Source organism: Cinclus cinclus, chromosome 3, assembly GCF_963662255.1.
Source record: "Cinclus cinclus chromosome 3, bCinCin1.1, whole genome shotgun sequence".
NCBI lineage: Eukaryota > Metazoa > Chordata > Aves > Passeriformes > Cinclidae > Cinclus > Cinclus cinclus.
In genome coordinates, this window is record NC_085048.1 from 95,372,582 (window position 1) to 95,392,611 (window position 20,030).

Below are 20,030 nucleotides of genomic sequence, written 5' to 3' on the forward strand. Positions count from 1 at the left end.
GTTGCAGTTTGTCCAGTTAGTCACAACCACAGGAAAAAAACCCTAAAGATCTCTGGAGGAATAAAGTGTGTTTTTTGATTCTTTTAATTAACATCATAAAAATTGTTTCATTAGCTTCAAAATTTTTAGGAAAAGAATGGCAAAAAAGCAGGTAACAGTTTCAGACAAAAAAATATGATGCTAATTTCTCCAAAGCTTGCAACAAAATACAATTTTAGCAAGTGCTAGACATCACTCATCAGCACTAAGTGAAGCTTAGACAAAGCACTGATCAGGTAAGCCTTCATAACAACATTTATTTTGACCAAGTAGAATTAAATTCCAAAACCTTAAGCTAAGTTATAGGTAAAACAGAAAACAAGGAGAAAGGCTAATGCATTATACAAGCCTGTAAGACACCACTACCAACCAAGTCCTCTTCACCCTATTAAATTTTTTGGTAGCAGCTCCACAACTGCTGGGCTCTAAAGATGGCATTGTGGATGTTCTCCTGATCATCCCATCACCAGGTACCTGCAACCCTACTGTAATCACCGAAAGTATCCTTGGCAGAAAGCTGACAGACAGACACACTCACTGCCAAGTGAACATTTGTTTCATTAAGAACACCACTGAGAGTGGTTTGAAATACAAGTATCTATTTCAGGTTTTCACTTGTGCCTTTGCTGGCCCCATTAGTTAAGATATGTGGCTGGGAGCAAAAGGCAGCACTCGTTTTTGAAAGGCACGTGATGCTCCTGATAGGAAAAATGGCCACTTACCTCACACCTCATGATTTTACTTAGAATAGTAAGTTAAGCTCTCTCTGTACACGGAATTTGCTGGATGAAAAGCTTGGGCACTCTCCCCACTCCCATACCTCTTTTGATCCATTCTTACCTACTGTCTATGAAGCGATTTAAGCCCAACATCCAATGGGGAGACAATCAGCATGAAGTTACTCACTTAAGCCTAAAGACACTCAACAATGTACAGGAGATGAAAGCAATGTCATGAGAAGATCAAAACTACACATAGTAGCTTGCTGCAACACAAAAAGAAAGCAAAATGCAAGGGTCCTCATGTTTTCAAGTGGTTTTGCATACACAAGTGGTCATATTTTCAATTTTTAATAAAAATTCGAATGGTTTCAAATAGAAGTAAATAATCCATGATTACCAGTTTAAGAGCTTATCCCCTAAGTGTACCAAGTAGCTACACAGAAAATCAGTATTTGATAACAGTCTAGCAGTATTTCCAACACTTCCAGACAATTATGAAACACAAATAAGCCATGTACAAAGGAGATAAACCACCTATCTCTTGAGGTAGTATTTTTGCTAGGTGCAGAATCCAGGAGAACTGCTAATTATACCCAAGCAAAACTATCATTCATGGTACAAAGCTTCTTCAAGCAGAGATCTATTTCCAAGTAAAAATAGATTTGTTTTAAAAAATGTTTATACTTCTAAACTTTATATTGTAGAAGAACATACTATAAACCACAAAACACTCTCTATGCATTAGACTTCCTTAAAAGTTTCTAAATTATGCAGATTCCTGCTACAACAAAATACCTCATTCTGATGAAAACACAGAATTTCTGCTGAAACTTAGAGCAAATTTAAGATTCAGTACAGAACTCTGCTACAATCCACAGCAGCTAACAACAGCCTGGGCCACACTGAAAGGATTTTAATCAGGTGCCAGCAGCACACCGGTACCATGGTAAGGGAATGAAATCTGTGCAGTTGTGTAACTACAGCAAGAAGAGTTTACAGTAAAAAGAGAGTTATCCTTGCAAAACCAACCTCCTCCCTCTTTCAGGCTATCATCAGTAGGTTGTAGCCCAACATCTTACCCCATAAAACTGGCCCACTCTGCTTGGGTCCCAAGAGGGTATTCCTTCACAAAGCAATCCCTGAGCATTACCAGGGGAGCTCACATCATCGGCATTCTTTACGCTTTAGTCTTTTCTCGGCAGTACTGTCAGTGATACCACCAATAGATTGCTCCACACTGCTTTTCATAAAGCTCACGGTCTCAACTGTGCAAAAGTTTGCAAGCTTCAACCACAACTGATGACTTTTTTTTTGTGTATTCTGTGTCTGCATTTACTATGTGCCTTCTCACCAGGAGAAAACCCTGAATGTCATAGCTACGAGCCTCAATCTTCAGGAGACTGCAGTTGTTTGGCTTATACTGAACAGATACAATTCCAAGCTGAGAAACTCAGCAACATTTTCCACAAAACTACTATATTTCAGCTGGTGTTCAGAACCTCAGCCCATGGAGGGATGTCAATCAGGTTTGCAAAAGCTCAGAGCCCAGTGTTAGATCCAGAGCAGATGTGAGGTTTTGAATGGGGAAGGAAGCAGGCTGTCATGTCTATAAAGAACCCATGTTTAACTTCAATCACAAGAAAACGACCAGCACAAACTGTTAGTAAAAACTAACTAAAAGATAACAAATGCATCTTCAATGCCACTCGTGAACTAATGATGTCAAATACTTTAATTTCCTCCAGTTCTTCTGGAATCCTACACTAATTACCACAGAGGGCAGATGCTGTCAAATGACTTTGTTCTTGACAGCATTCACGGGACATTTCTGTAAGAGATGTATGCACAAAATTACTGTAAGGACAGCAGAAAGGAGATCTGAAAACCTTATTCAGACACCAGATGCTACACTCAGAGAAAATATATCAAGTGCAGCTTTGCAATGCCTGTGCTGCAGCAGAACCATAAAGAGATGGAAGAGTGTTCTTGCTATTGGAGATGACAGGAGCCCAGAAGAAGATGCAAGCAGGGTAAGAATTCTGATTAATATTTGCATAATGGAAGAGTGACCAAAAAAAAAATAATATAAAAAAAACAGTTCAGATCTACATTTAGGTACATTCCAATGAACAGATGCAAATCTGTGCATGACAGACTGGATAACAACCAGCCTTAGTTTCCAAATGATGAGTTCTAAGTGGAGAGTAACAACTGGCAGGAGGTCTTAAAACAGACCACAGTGAGAGATTAATGAAATTGATGAGTTCAATCTTGAAAAGACTCAGGAGAAAGACAAAGCCTCACATACCCTAGAGGTAGCTTCTGAGAGAATAAGCTGGTCTGTACTGTCCAGAGTTAGTGAGTACAGAAACCTTAATATACAGAAGGAAGATTTAAATACTGTAGTGAGACCAAACCTCCAAGGATAATTCAGAGTGGGAAAGTTTCAAAACAGAGGTGCACCATCTCAAATTAAAGATAAATTTAAATGAGGTGCCCAAACTGCAACCTACAGACCAGAGCCTGCAGGAAATATCTGTCTGCCTGGATGGTCTCTGGCATAATTTTTCTCTGGAGCCTCCAAAGATTTAGGCAGAGAACATGTACAGCTATTTTGGAAAGTTGTTCCTTGCTGCTCAGAGGGTACCACAACACCTCGCTCCTTAATAACCACGCCTACATCTGCCATGTAGCCAAAACTCACAAAAGTAACCCATCTCATCATTGTAGACCAGGTGCACTTCCAGTTCTCTAAAAGGAGTCACTGAAGTGGACTGTCCCAGTCAGATGAGCATTACCCATCTTTTAGGTGTATGGTAAAGGAGAGATCGACTTAGTCCAATCCAAAGCACCTTCAGAGAAAGCCACCTGGCCTGACCTACTCAAAGCACTAGGACAATGGATGAAGTGTCCCAGTCCTGTCTTAAAAGCTGATGGATAACTACTGATGGATGTTAATTAGCTGAAGTTCGCAATTCTGATTAAGCACAGTACAAGGAGACCACAGATCCTTGTAGCTCGGGTTCCCCCCTGGCAAGCACACCTTGTTGTGATCACAGTTTTCTTCATGTGCATGCTCTACTAACATGGCAATAACTACCAAGAATTAGTGATTTTAGGGAGAACATGCAGCTGACAATCTAGCTGTCCCAAACCTACATGTCTTTCAAATATCATGGCACATTATATTTGGCCTATTATTTCAATTTTTAAAGAACTTGAAAAATTACACTGTATTCTGGTTAAAAAATAAACCCCAAAGTTAAAAAAAAAGTGCGTGAGTTAAGAGCACCTCAAAATTCTGGTTGCTTATATATGAAGGAAGGAGTGACTTGCAGTTGTAAAACCATTAAAAAGTCTTAGTTACATACTTACTCCTCTCACCCCTCCCACCTTTTTTCTCAGACTGCCTCTGACTTTGGATAGATGAACTGAGGAGTAAACGAACAGCTAGTAGGTTTCTTCATTATTCAATGTGTAGTGACGTTTTTTGCACATTAATCAAAACTTGCTCTGAATACCAAATTCAGAAGTTATTCACAGTTTAAGCACAGTGTCATAAAATATAGCATTTGAGAGCTTCAAACTTGAGCACAGCTTCTTTTTAAGAAATTAGCAAAAGGTGGAAAGTAAAGGAGAAACGGATGGGAAGTTGTTTCCTGCATGGGAGACCTGAAGCACAACAACTGGTGCACCCAGTCTTCTGATGTTACTCATTTAATCCAAGATGATCTAGGGGCCTTTGTCTTCAGTGGCCATCCAAGACTCTCTCTGCTTTGAAGGACTAAGGCAGATGCTGAATAATTAAATGTTTTGACATATTAGGCCCACAGTCTTAAGTTAGTAAGGAAACAAGCCTGGACACAGCTAATGAACACCCCTAACAACTCTCAACCAGCACCAAAGGACAGAAATTCTTTGAAAAATAAGAAGTGCTTGTAGAAAACACTGAGCTGAGCCTATGAAATCATCTTATCTTCAAGCAATTCCCTACCTCATTCATTAGAGACTTTCCGACCCTGGCAACAGAAAGACACGCTAAACAAAAACAAAACAACAAAAAACCAAACCAAACAAACAAACAAACAAAAAAAAAACAAACACAAAAACCCCAGGCTTCAAACCACCATCTATTTCTATCTGCAAACCAGAATCCAAGCTCTATTGTAGGGGAGGAAAAAATAGCATTAAACCATTCACATGCCCCTGCATCCTTTTTGAGATAATTCTGCATCTGGTGTATGCATACAGGTATTAATTAAAGACCAAGAACCAGTAGGGTAGTGTCACTGCTCACATATACACCAAGATTGTATTGATTTCTTTTCAACAGCCAAATAGAACTTTGGACCACTGGTATCAAATCTACAAGATTTGCCCCAACTTAATTTCAATTTGGGGGGAAAGATGATGAATACTAAAAGCTGACTGTTTTGACAAAGCCCTATTTATAGCAGCATAGCACCTGAAATTAACTTTTAAATGCTGTTTGTGCTACAACTAGAGTGTTTCCAGAACAATCACTTTCTACTCTGAGTTCCTTTAAGATTTACCTAAGCAGCCTACCAGCACAGTACTTAAACCTTACAGCTCAGATTTCCCAATTTCCCGGGTATATTCTAGAACTTCTCCATCTACACACTAAAATTAGATAATTTTATTAAAGTTACAGATGAAAATGTTATCTTCACAATAAAATTATATTCTGCCTCCCTTCTCAAGAAGAAGAGACATTTTTACAAATTCCTACTGTTTCCTGTGCCAAAAGACAGAACTAAAACAAGCCACCACAGCTTAAAAAGTCTCAAGCAGTTTTCTCATTATGGCCAAACAGTTGTGCAACAGAAGCAGAGATCCCTCTTCCCAAAAGAGAAAGCAAAAAGCCCCAAGCATCCCCATCCATGTATTTAAATCATTTCTGTGACAGAGCTTAGGTTTGATCACACCAAATGCCATAATAATTTTTTAGGTTGCATCAAGTTCTCTTTGTGCACACAAACATTTTGTATTGTGTGCCTGTTTGAGAACAGGCACACAACTCTCTGGCACTGAGGTCTGAATTAAGCATCAGACTACGAGAAAGGCATTTGTGTTACTAAAGGCTGCTTGCTCAATGATGCTTTATAGATTAGAGACACCCCCTTGGCAAAAGAAGCAAGAGAACAGTACTGAGAGGTGTCTCTTGAATATCTTCCTTTTTACTTCAACTCTTTCTTTTGGTTTCTGCTTTATTAAGCCACACAACTAAATTTACTGTAGTACTTATTTTAAAAAGCTACTTTCAAATCTGCTTCTGATTTAAAGTGATGTCAGACAGCTCTAAGAGCAAGAAAGTGACAGCATTTGACCTGCTAATTTAAGTATCTACCTTAATTTCAGCTTAGATTTTGTGAATTGTCTTTCAAAACCCACATAAAAATTCAGAAAACTGATTCAAATAAGATTGATTATTACATAGTATAAACATCATGCCTTCTGAGACACAATTCACACATTACAAAACCACAGTATTACAAATCCTCAGCTTTCCAGTTTCTGTATTTCAAACATCTATATTGCTTGACAGACATTGAAGCAAAGATCAAATTAACATCCTTCTAGATTTCAAATATCACTTTTGCCTTGTTTTCCACTACAGAAGACTAACTAGATTATAAAATAATGCCTTACCAGATGTTGTCATTTGTCCATTACTTAATTACTGGTTCCAGAGGGTAATTTTCCCAAACACGCTCTAAACATTTATTCCAGAATCCACTGAGAGCAAATGGACAGAATTTAGATGCTGAGACTGGTTGGGCTTAGCACTGGGGGGAATGGGGACGTAGGCAGAGGAGGTATGAACATATTCAAATATTAAAGTTAAATCTAATAATTAAAATTTAAGCAGATATTTTGGTTTAAAGATTCAGATAGTTAATGCAGATGGCACTTTCTCTGCATCACGTACAACGGTTTTCACAATTCACAGCCTAATATTTTACCCATATAACAATTTTCTCCCTTTTGAAGCGTTAACATGTTGCTTGGCAATGCCATCCCACCCCGGGGAAGATAACCACCACCCCTTTTTGTCTGGCTGGAAGCCTGATTGTGTTGCACAGGTGTCCCATCCATCCAAAAACAAAGAGAGGCTCTGCGAGTGCACTGACGTCACCGCAGCTCCAGCAAGCCCCAGAATAGCAGCTCAAATCCATACTTCATACTCCAGTGCTACAGGAAGCCAGAACCATACCCTCCTGCTAAAGTATAAAATGAACGGGCACAGATATGTGCTGGGAATACCAATTTAATATATCCTGTACTAAGTGACATTCTGTTTGTTGCATAGCAACAGGAATCTACTGCAGAAAAACAATATGGAACCTTTTTTTTTTTTTTTCACTTGCCAAGCTACAATTAACCCCAGTCTTCCTGAGAAAAACACATCCACAGCATAAACATTACCTCTGTCACCAGCCCACTAAAGATGTTATCCAGCATTTACTCTGTTCTACATTAAATGATTCTGTGCAGGTAAGTGGCTGGAGGGCATGGTGCTGCCAAGAGAAAATTCTCTGCTGCAGTGAATATGGCCAACGATATTTTAATTCTATAGTAATGACCAAGGAAAAGTTCTTAGATACACAAAACTTGCATTCTTAAGCATGAAATGCTTTCATAATTTTACAGTGTTTCTGTCATAGTACATAAAAAAATTAAGGCACTCAAATTCTGAAAGAAAAGCCTATGGCTTCATTTCTACATGGTTTTATCTTACAAAATATTAAAAATGAGCACCTACCTAAACTACTGTGAATTTAAAATTATTTTATCTTCAGATTTCATAACAATGTACATGCACCTAAACTCTTTGCCTCTTCAAGATAAAGTTTTTTGTAAGACAGTATGAGTTGCATAAGATCTCTCCATGTTCCCAAACGAAAAAGAAAACTACAACCATACAAGTGGTTGGGAAATTGATACATTGATATACCATAAATTGTATAAAAATATGCACCAGCAAATTGGAGAGAATCCTCTCTCAGGTTTTTGTTTCTTTGCTCGTTCTAAAACACCCTCCCCATTCCAAGGGAATGACATGATCAGGGTATGCTCACTGAGAGTTACAACCAGAATACCTGACGCGTGGGCTTTGGGGTGAGTCTACTCCCTACACCCACCCCAAGCACAGACATACTCAGGGACCAGGAGGTTAGTTCAATTCAGGAGGAAAAATGTGAGATTTCAAATACTTGGATTCAAAATATCGAATGCTGAGACTGGTACCACACAAATCACCAAACTTGCAAGCATTCCTCACAGCTACATAAAGAGTCTTCATAACAGGGTTTTCTTTTTATTGTCAGGGCAGCGATCACTGCAAGAGGAGATGTTGCTTGTTTTGCATCCATCTGCCCTAAGAAAAGGAGGCAAGGACATTCAAGGCAAGATATCCAGGATACTCAAAACTGGCTTAACAGTATACTCCTCTATGCTGTGACAACTGGGGATTTCAACAGGGGAAAAAATAAAATGCCATTATTAAGTATTATTAAGCATTTGTCATGTCTAAAGATGCAACCCTTGCAATGCAATCTACTTCTACCTGCATCTTACAGATTTACTATGCAAAAGTCACACTAGTGACCAAGACCATGTCTTCACAAAAATAACAGACATGGGCTCTTTAAAAAAGGCATTCCAAGCATCCTTTTACCCAGTGATTTCCAGTAGCCAGATGCTTCAAAGAAAAAATATATGTTCCTGCTTTACATGGAACCAGTAACATTTGAAAAGTATTTTCACAGGTTTACCTTCTGACACTGTTCTCTGTAAGGCAATCTCCGCTTTCTTTATGCAGACATCATCTTTGTAGAATAATAAAAAACCCAAACAGCAATCTAAATAGATCTTACAGCTGCTAACCTGTTTTCAAGCACCCAGTTTCTTAAAGTCTGAGATAAGAATTACACCAAATACTGCTACAAGGTCAGACACCAAAACTATGAGCTACCTATAAAAAATAAACCACACGGTAACATTTACCTGTATCTGCAAGGTGCCTGCAACAATCCACGCAGTATGAAATCTCCACACGGTGTCTGCAAAGAGTTGAGCAACTTTCTGAGGAATTCAGCCCTTGGACGTGTGAAATTGCCTGTGTCCTGTTCCCCACCACTTCAGACAGTGATCTAAGATATTGTCTCTCCTTATAAAACCTTTGTCATGTTTATAAGCATAGAGTAACACAGCTACAGCAACAGTATTCATAACCTGCAAGGCAACCTTTGTGTTTGTCTTATTGCCATCCATTTGTAGATTTAGCTATTCTTGGAAACAGGGACATACACCTGTTCTATCAGTGACTAAGAAAGGTACACAAAATAAAAGGAATACCCTTTGGTTTCAAAGTCACCATTATAGTATGCCGAAGAAGAGGCCTGAAGCCACCCTATTCCTCCAAACTTCATGAACAGAGTACTTGAGGATACTGCCAGAATACAAAATCAAGTCCCTGAGCTCAGCAGTCCAGATTTCTTCACCTCACAGCTTCAATGCAAGGTCAGATGTAAAGTGCAGCAGTAATCATTCTGAGGATAATTCATACATGATACAATTAACACAGCTGATCACCAAACTAAAGGCTACTGCACTCATCACACCACACTGTGGAAACTAGAACAATGGTACCACCACAAGCCTTCAAATTACAGCATGAAATCTTTAAGATGCAAAATCTATTTGACTGCCTTCTTTGATGTGTTTACTTCTTTGGTCTTCTTCCTCAATCTCAAAGTAAAAACTTTTATCCAAAAGCTACTACTGCATTTCCACCCAGTAGCTAAAATCCCAAGGAAACCATTGAAATGGTACAAAACCTCATTCTCAATTACTCTCTGAAACACGTAACACTAAAGAAGCAGTCGAACTACTTACTGGATTCAACTTGTGCTTAAGTTCAAAGACAACACTACTCAAGAGCTCTAATCATTCAATCCCTCGTCCTCCTGCTCATGATTAGACACAGATCCCCTGCTAGTTTTCCAAAACTGACCTCTCCTCAGCCTTCTCTTGGTCAGAACAACACTGAACTCTGGAAAGGTCTTTCATGCTTTCCCTCACCCCTCAAACAGCAAGGTCTAACCAAGGGGGGAAAAAAGCACTGACTACTAGAGACAGATCTACTGTCTCCAGATGCAACTTCAGACCAGATAGTTCATATCTGACTAGGAAGGCAGTCCTGTGTTCCAAACATCTTTATTTCATATATGTACATCAGACACTTCCTGCACCATCCTCCTGTTTCACTCACACTAACGTGAATCAACCAAATACATCAGTGTATGACAATAAATTAAACCATAATATCACCTCGGACTACATTCAGAGATTTTTATCAAAGCAGAAGTATTCTGAAATAGGAAAAAAAAGTACCTCTAAACATATTTTTTAAAAAAAAAAATATCAGTATTTCTGCTAGAGTAGTACCAAACCATACCTAAGTAGCGCGTTCAGTGACTAGACTTGCATATACAATTGCTAAACTTCAATACCTGATCATTTTTCGAGTGCTGTCATTCTCTATTTTGATTCTCTCTGCCAAAATTAGGCTCATTTGGATTAGGTGTCACTGTTCAGTCAGTCTGGCCACACCACCTATTTCAGACAATAGGTAACTATGTTTATTCTGAAGTTGTAAAGTCCATTTGCCATCATCCACAGTAGCCAATTGCAGGTTTCCAAAAACAGGCATTGCAAATGCATGCAAGAACACAGTACAAGTTTTCTAGGAACGTGGGAGATATAATAAAAGGTGCACAAATTGCTATGCACTGTTTATAGAAGACTCCAAGCTTTTAAAAGAAAACAAAGAGCAATGGGATTTTTATGGAACAGGAAAATACAGGCAGAAAACAAGTTTTCAAAATGAGTAGCAGTGCATAGTGTTCACTGCAGTGCATTATTGACATCAACATACACTAGCTAGAAAACAAAAATTCTTGCTCACCTGGAACTAGAAGCTTGGAACCTGAAAAAGCCACAAATTCAATATAAGTTCTTTGAATAACTAGTGATTTTAGGCAGCAATACTACCAGGTTCAATGCCCAGATTTACTCAGAGCATATGCTTAAGTGACATTTGCAAAGTCAAACAGAAAGCTGAAAGGAACCTAAAACTACCAACCACCTCTTTCCACCAAAGCCAGTAAAAATACCACTAGTGCAGCAGTATTGAAAGTTTTGTTTGAAATACATGAACTACAACAGAATCTTAAATCACCTTTCCATTTAGTACTTCTATTTTCAATCCCATATGATAGGAAAAATATGCAACTTAAAAGGAAATCTCCACAAAATATAAGCTTCTAATATGAAGACATACTGATCTATAAAACTGAAATAGAAAAGTGTTCACCAGGGTGGTTCACCAGATGGGGCCACAATAAAACACTATCTTAACAACATGGCCTTCAAAGCATTTAAAAACTGCTTTCACTGTATGGTAACCTGCAATAAACTGACAGCAGGCAGTGGCCTAAAAAGAATTTTAGGTATTAAACTACATTTTAGGAAATTGCTTTAAGGACATACACAGAAATCGATTTCCTCTAAAAAGAAAATTCAAATATTTCTTTACTCACTATAAAACTACAACTAACAGATAATATGCGTTTTAGCTGTACCAGTGACTACTCTTGCTCTTTTACAATTCTGCTTAATTCCAGGTTTTATAAGTTCTTCTGTTTTGAACTAGGTGGCAAGTATACCACAGCAAACAACAACCTCTCCTCACTTTCTGTATGGAATTTGAAGCATAGATTACTTTGCAAGCTATTTCAGGAAAGAGAAATTTCAAATTTGTAAAGAAAAGACAGTGAAAGAACAATTTCAAACAAAATCCTTACAATTGTGTTTGTGCTGCAAACTGAAAGTTGAGTTATTTCTGGCAGCACACCAGTCCAGCAAAGTAGCATTTTTGCATCACCCTCTGGAGTGCAATCACTTTCCACTTCTTTCTCCCATACTTCACCTGGTGTCAGCATCTTTCTTCACCAAAATTAAAAAAAAAAAAAAAAAAATCCACAACACCAACCCACACACTTAGCAAAGCAGACCAGCTTTGGACTAAACTGAAATTGTTTTTGCTATTCTTCTTTTACATAAAACAGCTTTGACTGGAGAATTTTCAGTATGTGAAACTAAGAACAAATTATTTTTTTTGCCTGAATATTGACAGCGTTTTCTTTTAATGAGCCTTGCCTAAAGATTACTCATGGAGACAAGAGTTGTACTTCAATTCCTCACACTAACTTGTGCATTGATTCCAAAAACATGTCCTTATTACAAGCAGTTCAACTGGAAAGACTAATCTGAAGCGGACTGACACACCATCTCACATCCCACTGAACAGTCCTGTTTTCTCCACCAGGCATTTGGGCAGGAGACCCAGAAAGATGTCACATCACCTCCCCAGCAGCAGCTCCATAAGCCTCCCATAAGTGCCTACAGAACCATAACATTAGGAGCAGCACACACTACCATATAACACCATTACAGGCTGGTAAGCACAACATTCACATTTTCTTCTGGAACATTTTTAACGTTAGTCATGAAATAGCTACAGTGAAGGAGACTTGTAATACATGATAGCAGGGGAGAGGTTTAGCAATTAGGAGAACAATTTATTAGGAGTACTTGAAGCAAAATTCAACATTTTCCTCTACAACCCATATTGGTACGGAGCATTTTCAAATCAGACTCAATTACTTAGATACACGTTTTCATTTCTCATGTCAGAAAATTTGAAAGTTAAAATAAGGTGGTGCAGCTATTTCTAAAAGGGGAAAAAGTTCCTATATATTGTTCAACCAAAAAAGCCGAACAGAAACCATGTTCTTTTCCAGGTTTGTGAGAACCCATGGGAAGTTAGGGCAGGAGAGGCACAGCAGGGACACAACAGTGGCTCCTCACCTGGCAGGTTTAAATAGAGGCAGACACAAAAGCAGCTTCGCTCCCACATTAATCCTAAGGAAGATTCTAACAGCCCAAGAGCACAAAGTAGTTGTATTGAATTCCCAAGGACTGGCAGGGCAAGGTGGGGTGGGAGAGTGAAGAAGGCACCAACAGATATCACAGATGATAGCTCATCAAGGCTGATGTGATTTCAGTCTCTGCTACATTTAATTTGAGCTACTACTAGAAGTCAAATTTTTTTGAATGAAACACAAAAAGCACATATCTTCTGCTCTCTCTCACCACTACAGCACTCTGAAAACCTAAACATGCCTGGATGTTTAAAGGGCTGGCACATGTATTTCTGCATTGCTGAGTGGAAGCAGGCGTGAACTGTCAAAAGCAATTCTAGATGAAAGGTCAAAGCAAAAGAGGGAATAATATCTGTTTCACAGAATACATTTGCTCTCTCTAGTAATGAAAGCAAATTACTCTATCATCCAGTGGTTCAATAACCTACTTCTATAATAGTTCCACACGAGCTGCCCTGGCATGGGAAGAAGCAGCCCTCATTACAAAGTATTTCCAATCACATGCCTAAGGCAGCGCTGAGACACGTCACTTAGGGCAAAGCATCCACTGAAACAGGTGCTGGGAGAAAAATGTTTCTGCTTTTTATGGAAGTGGAGAAAAAAGGCTTTTAGGCTACAGTGGTCCAAAGCAGGATGCCAACTAACTCGTTCTTGTTTTCTGACCTCCAACAGCAAGCATGAAACCCTGAATCAGAGTCAAGAAAAGACTTGTACATGCCCTTCCAAGAGAGCATTCCTGAATTATACACACTCACAGACTGTTTCTAATTTTCAGAGGCTGACAACATAATTGCTAAGATGGTCATAAATAGCTTTGTCTAAAAAAAAAAAATGTATTCTCATTCCTGCACTCTCCATTCACATGGTAATTTTTTAAAGATTTATACTTTTACTATCAAAATAATTCACTAAACTATCCAGAGGCCTTGCGGGCAAAACAGCTGTCAGATCCCATATCAGGTGGGCAGAAACAGCCTGTCCAAAAATTACTTGCAACTGTCACAAACAGAGTACAAGCTAAAGACCACACTTCTATCAGACAGATGACTCAGTCCATCTGTTAGTTTATTTAAGAACAAGGAAAGTAACCTGAATTCTTGTATCCACCTGAAAAAAAATCCTGCCCACACCACCAATTTTTCTCTTGAGATACAAGCAATTTTAGGAACTGTATTGCTTGCAGTTATGCATATCCAGTCTAATTTAACTGCCTGCTTGCACTTCCAACATTTTGTCAAATACTTCTCAACTAAATTAAGCTTCCTATTTCAAATACACCATTCGGGCAAGTATTAAAACTAAAGGCACAATTCCAAAGAGTTACCTTACGTGCCCAACAATAATTTAATGTCACCATCAAATTGATGGCCTTGCTGCTGTGCTATTTCACCACTTTAAATAACTGCAGTTATGGCAGCACACTGAACTGTACTATTGTCACTAATAATGCTCTTGTATACCCACTTTCCTGGAAACCCCAGGAAATGTGTGTGGGTTCCTTCAAGAATTCCTAGCCCTAATGAAGGTACATGTTTTGTTACTTCTGCTGTGGGCTTTCACTCAGTGAACAGTGAGTATGGCATTAGTTTTCTTAGCACAACACTTAAAATATAATGAAGGGTTACCAACCCAGGCACAAAATATGCTAACTTTTAAATAATAACACCAAGTGCATTCTGTAGCAACATATTTGAGCAGAAAAGCTCCTGATTGTAAGTAAATAGAAATTTCAGTGTGGCTTAGAAACCACAGATTTAGCTGCCTTTTTTTTTTTTTCAGGCTGCCCTTTTAGCTTGAAAACACAAGCGAGAATACGACATAACTTTTCAGAAAAGGAAAAATCTATAATAATTTAGCTGTTTGCCCTATCTAAACATGGAATGAAATTCACATATCTATGATATGCATAGTAGCCCATCATAAACACCTATTATTATACTGGGCTCTGGAAATACTTGAATTTAAAATTTCCTAAAAATACCGTTTCTCCCCCAGTTCTTGGGAACTTGGGTAATGAAACCCGATTAAGCAAGTCTGTTTTCTGACCAGCACACTAATGAAAAACAATTCTTTCCCACACAAAGAAATGGATGTAGTAACCCAAAGAGAAGGCTGTACAGTTTGATTTTTTAAAAGCCAGTATCTTGTAAAGCTCATTTATTTTTACTGGAGTTAACATTCAAAATGAGCCTGGTTTAAAAAAAAATTAAAACTAAAAAAATTAAAAAAAGGTAATTCAGTTAACCTTCACGGTAGAATCTCAGCTCTAGCAGCAGAGTTGTGTTTACCAGCTACCGTAATACAGACTTCAACATATGCTACAATAAAAGTCTGTTCACACACATTCCTCTTGTACAAATACGATGGGAAGTCATGCTATCACTAGAACAGGGACACCAAACTCTGCTGTTACCTGCATCTTCATCACCTCTTCCCCCCACCACATTTCAGTCAGCTGGTGAATGGAAAGCACACTGAATATGCCCATTCCTGGGTACCTATTATAATATAAGTGCTTTCAGGAAACTGTATAAGGGGCAGCACTTTTGTCAGCTAACCAGAGTACAAAGAGAGCAACAGGTGTTCATGGGAATCAGCTGTTTACCTAGGGCAGGAGACACAGATACACACAGCCCTATTCAAGCTGGCTCCTGAACCAAGTAACCTCATACTTAGGCTACAACATTTAACTGGGATATTCAATATTCAGAGTTTCTCTGCAACCTAAAACCCCTAACAGATGTTATTCAAATAGCATATCATTTCAATTTGAATACAAAGCAGACTTCTGCAAGAATTAATTCTTGTGCAGTGTCGGTGTTCGTGTCTCACAGAATTGCTGATTATTTTAACATTCAAAGCTGCTCTTCACAAAGATGTTTAGTATTATCTGACAGAAGGAAAAACAGTTTGCTCTTTGGTAACTGACCAGCTAATCATCCAGACAAGATGCAAGATCTTAACACAAAATCATTAGAATTAGTTCAGGCTCATGATGGCTGAAGAACAGCCAAAGCACAGGAAAGAAAGTGAGGGTGCTTTCCCCTACCCTATCCCATTTCATCTGTTTTATTTATCTGTTGGAGCATACTTACCTGCCCAACAGCAATGACAGAATGCAGTTTGCTCATTCCACAAGACCATTAATATTGTGCCAAAAGTGTACTTTTGGTATAAACTGCTAAGATTTAACAGCATCTGCTATTACAGAGGAGCTATGTATAAGAAATGCTTGTCGCTTGTCCCACGTACCCTGTCACTCCTCACCCGTGAGACCTTACCTAACCAGCAAATGCACATGAAAAGTCATTGCCTTTTAACAAAATACAGCATGAAGATATTGTTTAAACATGTTTCAGAAATATACCATAAAGCATAGTCTAAACAAGTCCAAAGAGAGAGCATGGAGTGAAAGCTTGCCATTGCACTGGAGTCAGACCAATTAAACAAAACTGAGTGTATTTAATAGTGCCTCTATTGAGAGAAAATACTTCTTTAACCACATCATTTTTTTTAGCCTGTGTAGTTTAATTGGTCAAGCTTGCTTCTTTTTTTCCAGAGGGTTGGAACCAAGCGTTCTGGAAGTCAGTTTCCTTTGAAACACCCCATGACCACTCATCAGAGCAACCCTCCAAATCACAACTGCATCTCCCCCTTACCAGCTTTATGCTCTGCAGGCACGAGTCAGTAATATTTTACCTACATTCACTCACTGCTGCAAGTCAACTATTCAAACATCTAAATAAGCAACCTAAGGGTAGGTTCAGCCTAGACACTTTCCTGTTGTACTAGTTAAGAGAAAGAAATACTTGTGCTCCCTCCAAGCTGGCACAAGTCCTAGCACACATACAGTTACATCAGTGAACAGTGAGCAGTCTTGCTGCTAGAGCTCACTTCACTCAGCATCACCCGCACAATTCAAGTGCTTTATGCCAGCACGAAACCCAAACTTACACGGGGCTTCCCAAGGTATTTGTGCCAAGTCTTGCTCGATTAGCAGCACTCATTGTGCTAAAGGCTGTCAAGATAATTAAAAAGAACACCTCTGCTTAAAGGATCTGGATACAAACTGTGGGTTTTCCAAGCTGTAACTTTTCATTTGCAGGGTATCTGACTTCTACATGAGCAACATGAATAACTGAAAATAAATTATCACAAGACAAAACAAAGCTTAAAATAACGTAGGACATAAATACCTACAGTTAACAAAGAAAACTAGAGGGAAATACAGGAACACAATTCTAAACAAAACAGCAGGGAGACTGTTCCCATGCTTCCCACTGCAATGCCACCCTTACCATTGAAGGTGCACTGAAAGAGGGGTCCCTCACAGTACGAAAAATTTTATTAGGATTTTCCTGCAATTTGCAGGGAATTCTAATGGCTCATCGGTTTTATGCAGCAGAGCAATTTACCGACTTAGATCACGCAAATCTTGCCGGACTTCTACTCCAAAGGACCTCACGGCTTACACTCGTGTCTTTAAGACAAAGAAGGTTCATATCCAACAGTAAGGCAGACAATAACTTCCAGGCGAAAAAAAAAAAAAAAAAAAAAAAAAAAAGGGCAGGCATGAGTAACTCGTTTCCCCAGCTGTCTGAGTGAGGGGCAGGCCTACAGGGAGCGCGGCGTCCCCGAGCAGCCAGACCAGCGCTCGGCCACCGAGCCGCATTTCTCACCGGGTCCTGCACCAATCCAGAAAGGAGATTATGGAAACAGAACAGGCGCTAAAAGCGAGCTGGGGGGGGGGGGGGGGGATGGCGGGGGGAAGGGGGGGCACGGGCCGGGGAGGCAGAAAATCGCCTTCAAATGAATGAGCCGGCGGGGAGCGGGAGTTCCCGGCGGGAAGGCAGCCGGCACCCACCTCGCTCCCCGCCGCCCCCAGCCACGGCCACCTCTGTGTTTACATCCCAAACCTCCAAACGCGACACTTTCCCGGCTGCCGAGAGGGGGATCCCCCCCTCCCTCCTTCCCCCCCGGCGCCTCTTTATTGATTACCGAGGGAAAAGCCCAGCTGCTGCTGCAATGCAACACGCTCCGGCTAAGGCGGAGGGGAAGGGGGGGAAAAAAATCACCACCGGCAGAGAAAGAAAGGAGACGGGCGCCCGGGGCTCACGCCGTGCCCGGCCCGGGGGAGGCGCCGGAGTGGGGCCGACCCCCGCCCCGGGCCGGGTCCCGCCGCCGCCCCCCGACCGCAACTTCGCCGCCGCCGCGGGGGGACGGGGACGGCGGACCGCCCTTCCCCCGCCGCCACTAACAATGGGCCCTTCCCCCACCGCGGGGCTCCCCTCGGCCCGGCCCCCTCCCCCGCCGCCGGCCGATCCCCCCGGCTCCCGACCCCGTTCCCGTTCCTGGCTGCGCGCCGTCCGAACCGGGGGCCGCGGAGCACCGTCCCCCACCCCGCGCCCGACGCCCGCTCCGGAGTCGGCCGCTCACCTCATGGTGCTGCCCGCGGTCGGGGAGCCGCTCCCGCTGCCTCGCTCGCTGCGCTGTCTCCCCCGCCCCGCTCCGCTGCTCACCGCGTCTCCGCAGAACGAGACCCCCGGAGAGCGAGACCCCCGCCCGGCAGCGCCGCCCGCTCCGCCGCTCCCTCCGCCGCCGGGCCGGGCCAGACCACCGCGGGGAGCCGGGGGTGGGAGGGGACGGGAGAGGTGGGGGAAAGGGGCGGGGAGGAGCGAACCACCGCGCGGGAAGGGCGGGGGGAAAGGAGGAGGAGGAGGAGGAGAACGACAGCGGGCGGGGGGAGCGTGGGGGCGGCCGGAGACACCGGCGGGGCCGCGGGAGCGGCGGCGGGCGGGGGGTGCGGGAGCGGCGGGCGCGAGGAAAGAGGGAGGGAGGGAGGGATAGAGAGGGAGGGAGGAAGGGGCGGGCGGCGGCGGAGGCCGCGCCCACCGGCGCGCTGTGCCCGGGCTGCTCGCTGGGGCTCGGCGGCCCCGGCGTGGGGTGGCGGGGGTGGAGGGACGGGGCGGCCGCAGCCGCAGGTGAGGCGGCGGATCCTCCTCACGGCGAACCGCCCGCACGCCCGCCCGCGGCAGATTCTTCCCTGTCGGCCTCGGGAGTCGCCCCGGAGCGGAGAGGCGGGCTGGGCTCCCGGCGAGCCCGGTGCCTCCCTGCGTGTGAACACCTCCACCCATCCGCAGGCCCTTCCCCGTTCGGCCCCACGCTGCCTGAACCGGGCTCCGGCCGGCCGGGAATGCTCTCCCGGTGCGGGGGGGGGGGGGACACGCAGCCCCTAAGCCCCCCCCTGCCCGAGCTCGGCAGGTACCGGCAGGCGACAGCGCTGCGGGCAGTGGCCCCTCCGTGCCCCCAGCGGCCCGAGCCTTTTTCGGGAATACAGGAATGTTATTTCTTCGTCTTTCGGTAACCCCGCGCCTGTCCTAAATGCAGATTTAGTTCTGCTCTCGGTACCCGCGGCGGACCCAGCACACCGTACAAGTAGCTTTAACCCAGCTCGCGTTCGGCTCCTTTGTGTCAACTAGCGAGTGAATACCCGTTCTCTTTCGTCTCGGTTAAAAGAAACTATGAATAAGTGTCTTCGCAATTGCCAATGCCGTTAAGCCATCTTGATGCTTTTGCACCTCCAATTTAATTTTTCCTTAATGAATACCAGTGTTTTCTAGGGTCTAGTAGTAAAAATATACATGAGAAACAAATCTGTAAGCATCTTCTTTATGACACTTTCTAAAAGTGTCTAGACTTTTAGATATAAAAAGTGAAGAATTTTAAATATATATATATTTCTGATGTAGGTTCCACATATTTACGGGGATTTTACCATGAATCTCAGCTATTTGACACCACCTCTTCCTTGATCAGTGAGGCAGAGTCACTCACTCTCAATGGTGTCAGTAGCACAGTAAAAGATGAACCAAACAATAAAAAAAAAAGGCCAGTTGTTAGAAAACACTAACTTGGGAACAAGGACAGGCTCTGAAACTGAAGCTAATGAAGAATAGTTTAGTAAGAAAACATGTTTTTACTGGCATAGGGATGATGTCAATGAAAACGTTGCAGTAGAGGTGAATCACAAAATGCAGATGAGTAATCAGAAGAAAAGCGACATCTTGATCTTAAAAATTGTGTACCTTTGTCAACAATGTAAAGACAGTCTGAAAAGGGGACACAATTGAATCTAGTAAATAAAATTACCTTAATTGCATTCAGCAAATGCTCACGACTCTAATGACTGGCAGTGGACCCAAGTTCTTAAGGCATAATGAATTTTCTAAGATCTGGGCTT

General features: G+C 41.9%; 1 protein-coding gene across 2 annotated transcripts in view; it reads right to left on the bottom strand.

Annotated features, from left to right (window-relative positions):
* Window positions 1–18,322, bottom strand: part of ENAH (ENAH actin regulator) — an 89,391-nt gene extending 71,069 nt beyond the window's left edge. For both annotated transcript variants that reach the window (XM_062490474.1, XM_062490473.1), the window contains exon 1: window positions 18,227–18,322. In XM_062490474.1, the coding sequence (XP_062346458.1) occupies window positions 18,227–18,231 (5 nt within the window). In that variant the 5' untranslated portion in view covers window positions 18,232–18,322. The remainder of the gene's footprint in view (window positions 1–18,226) is intronic.
* Between the last annotated feature and the right edge of the window lie 1,708 nt (window positions 18,323–20,030).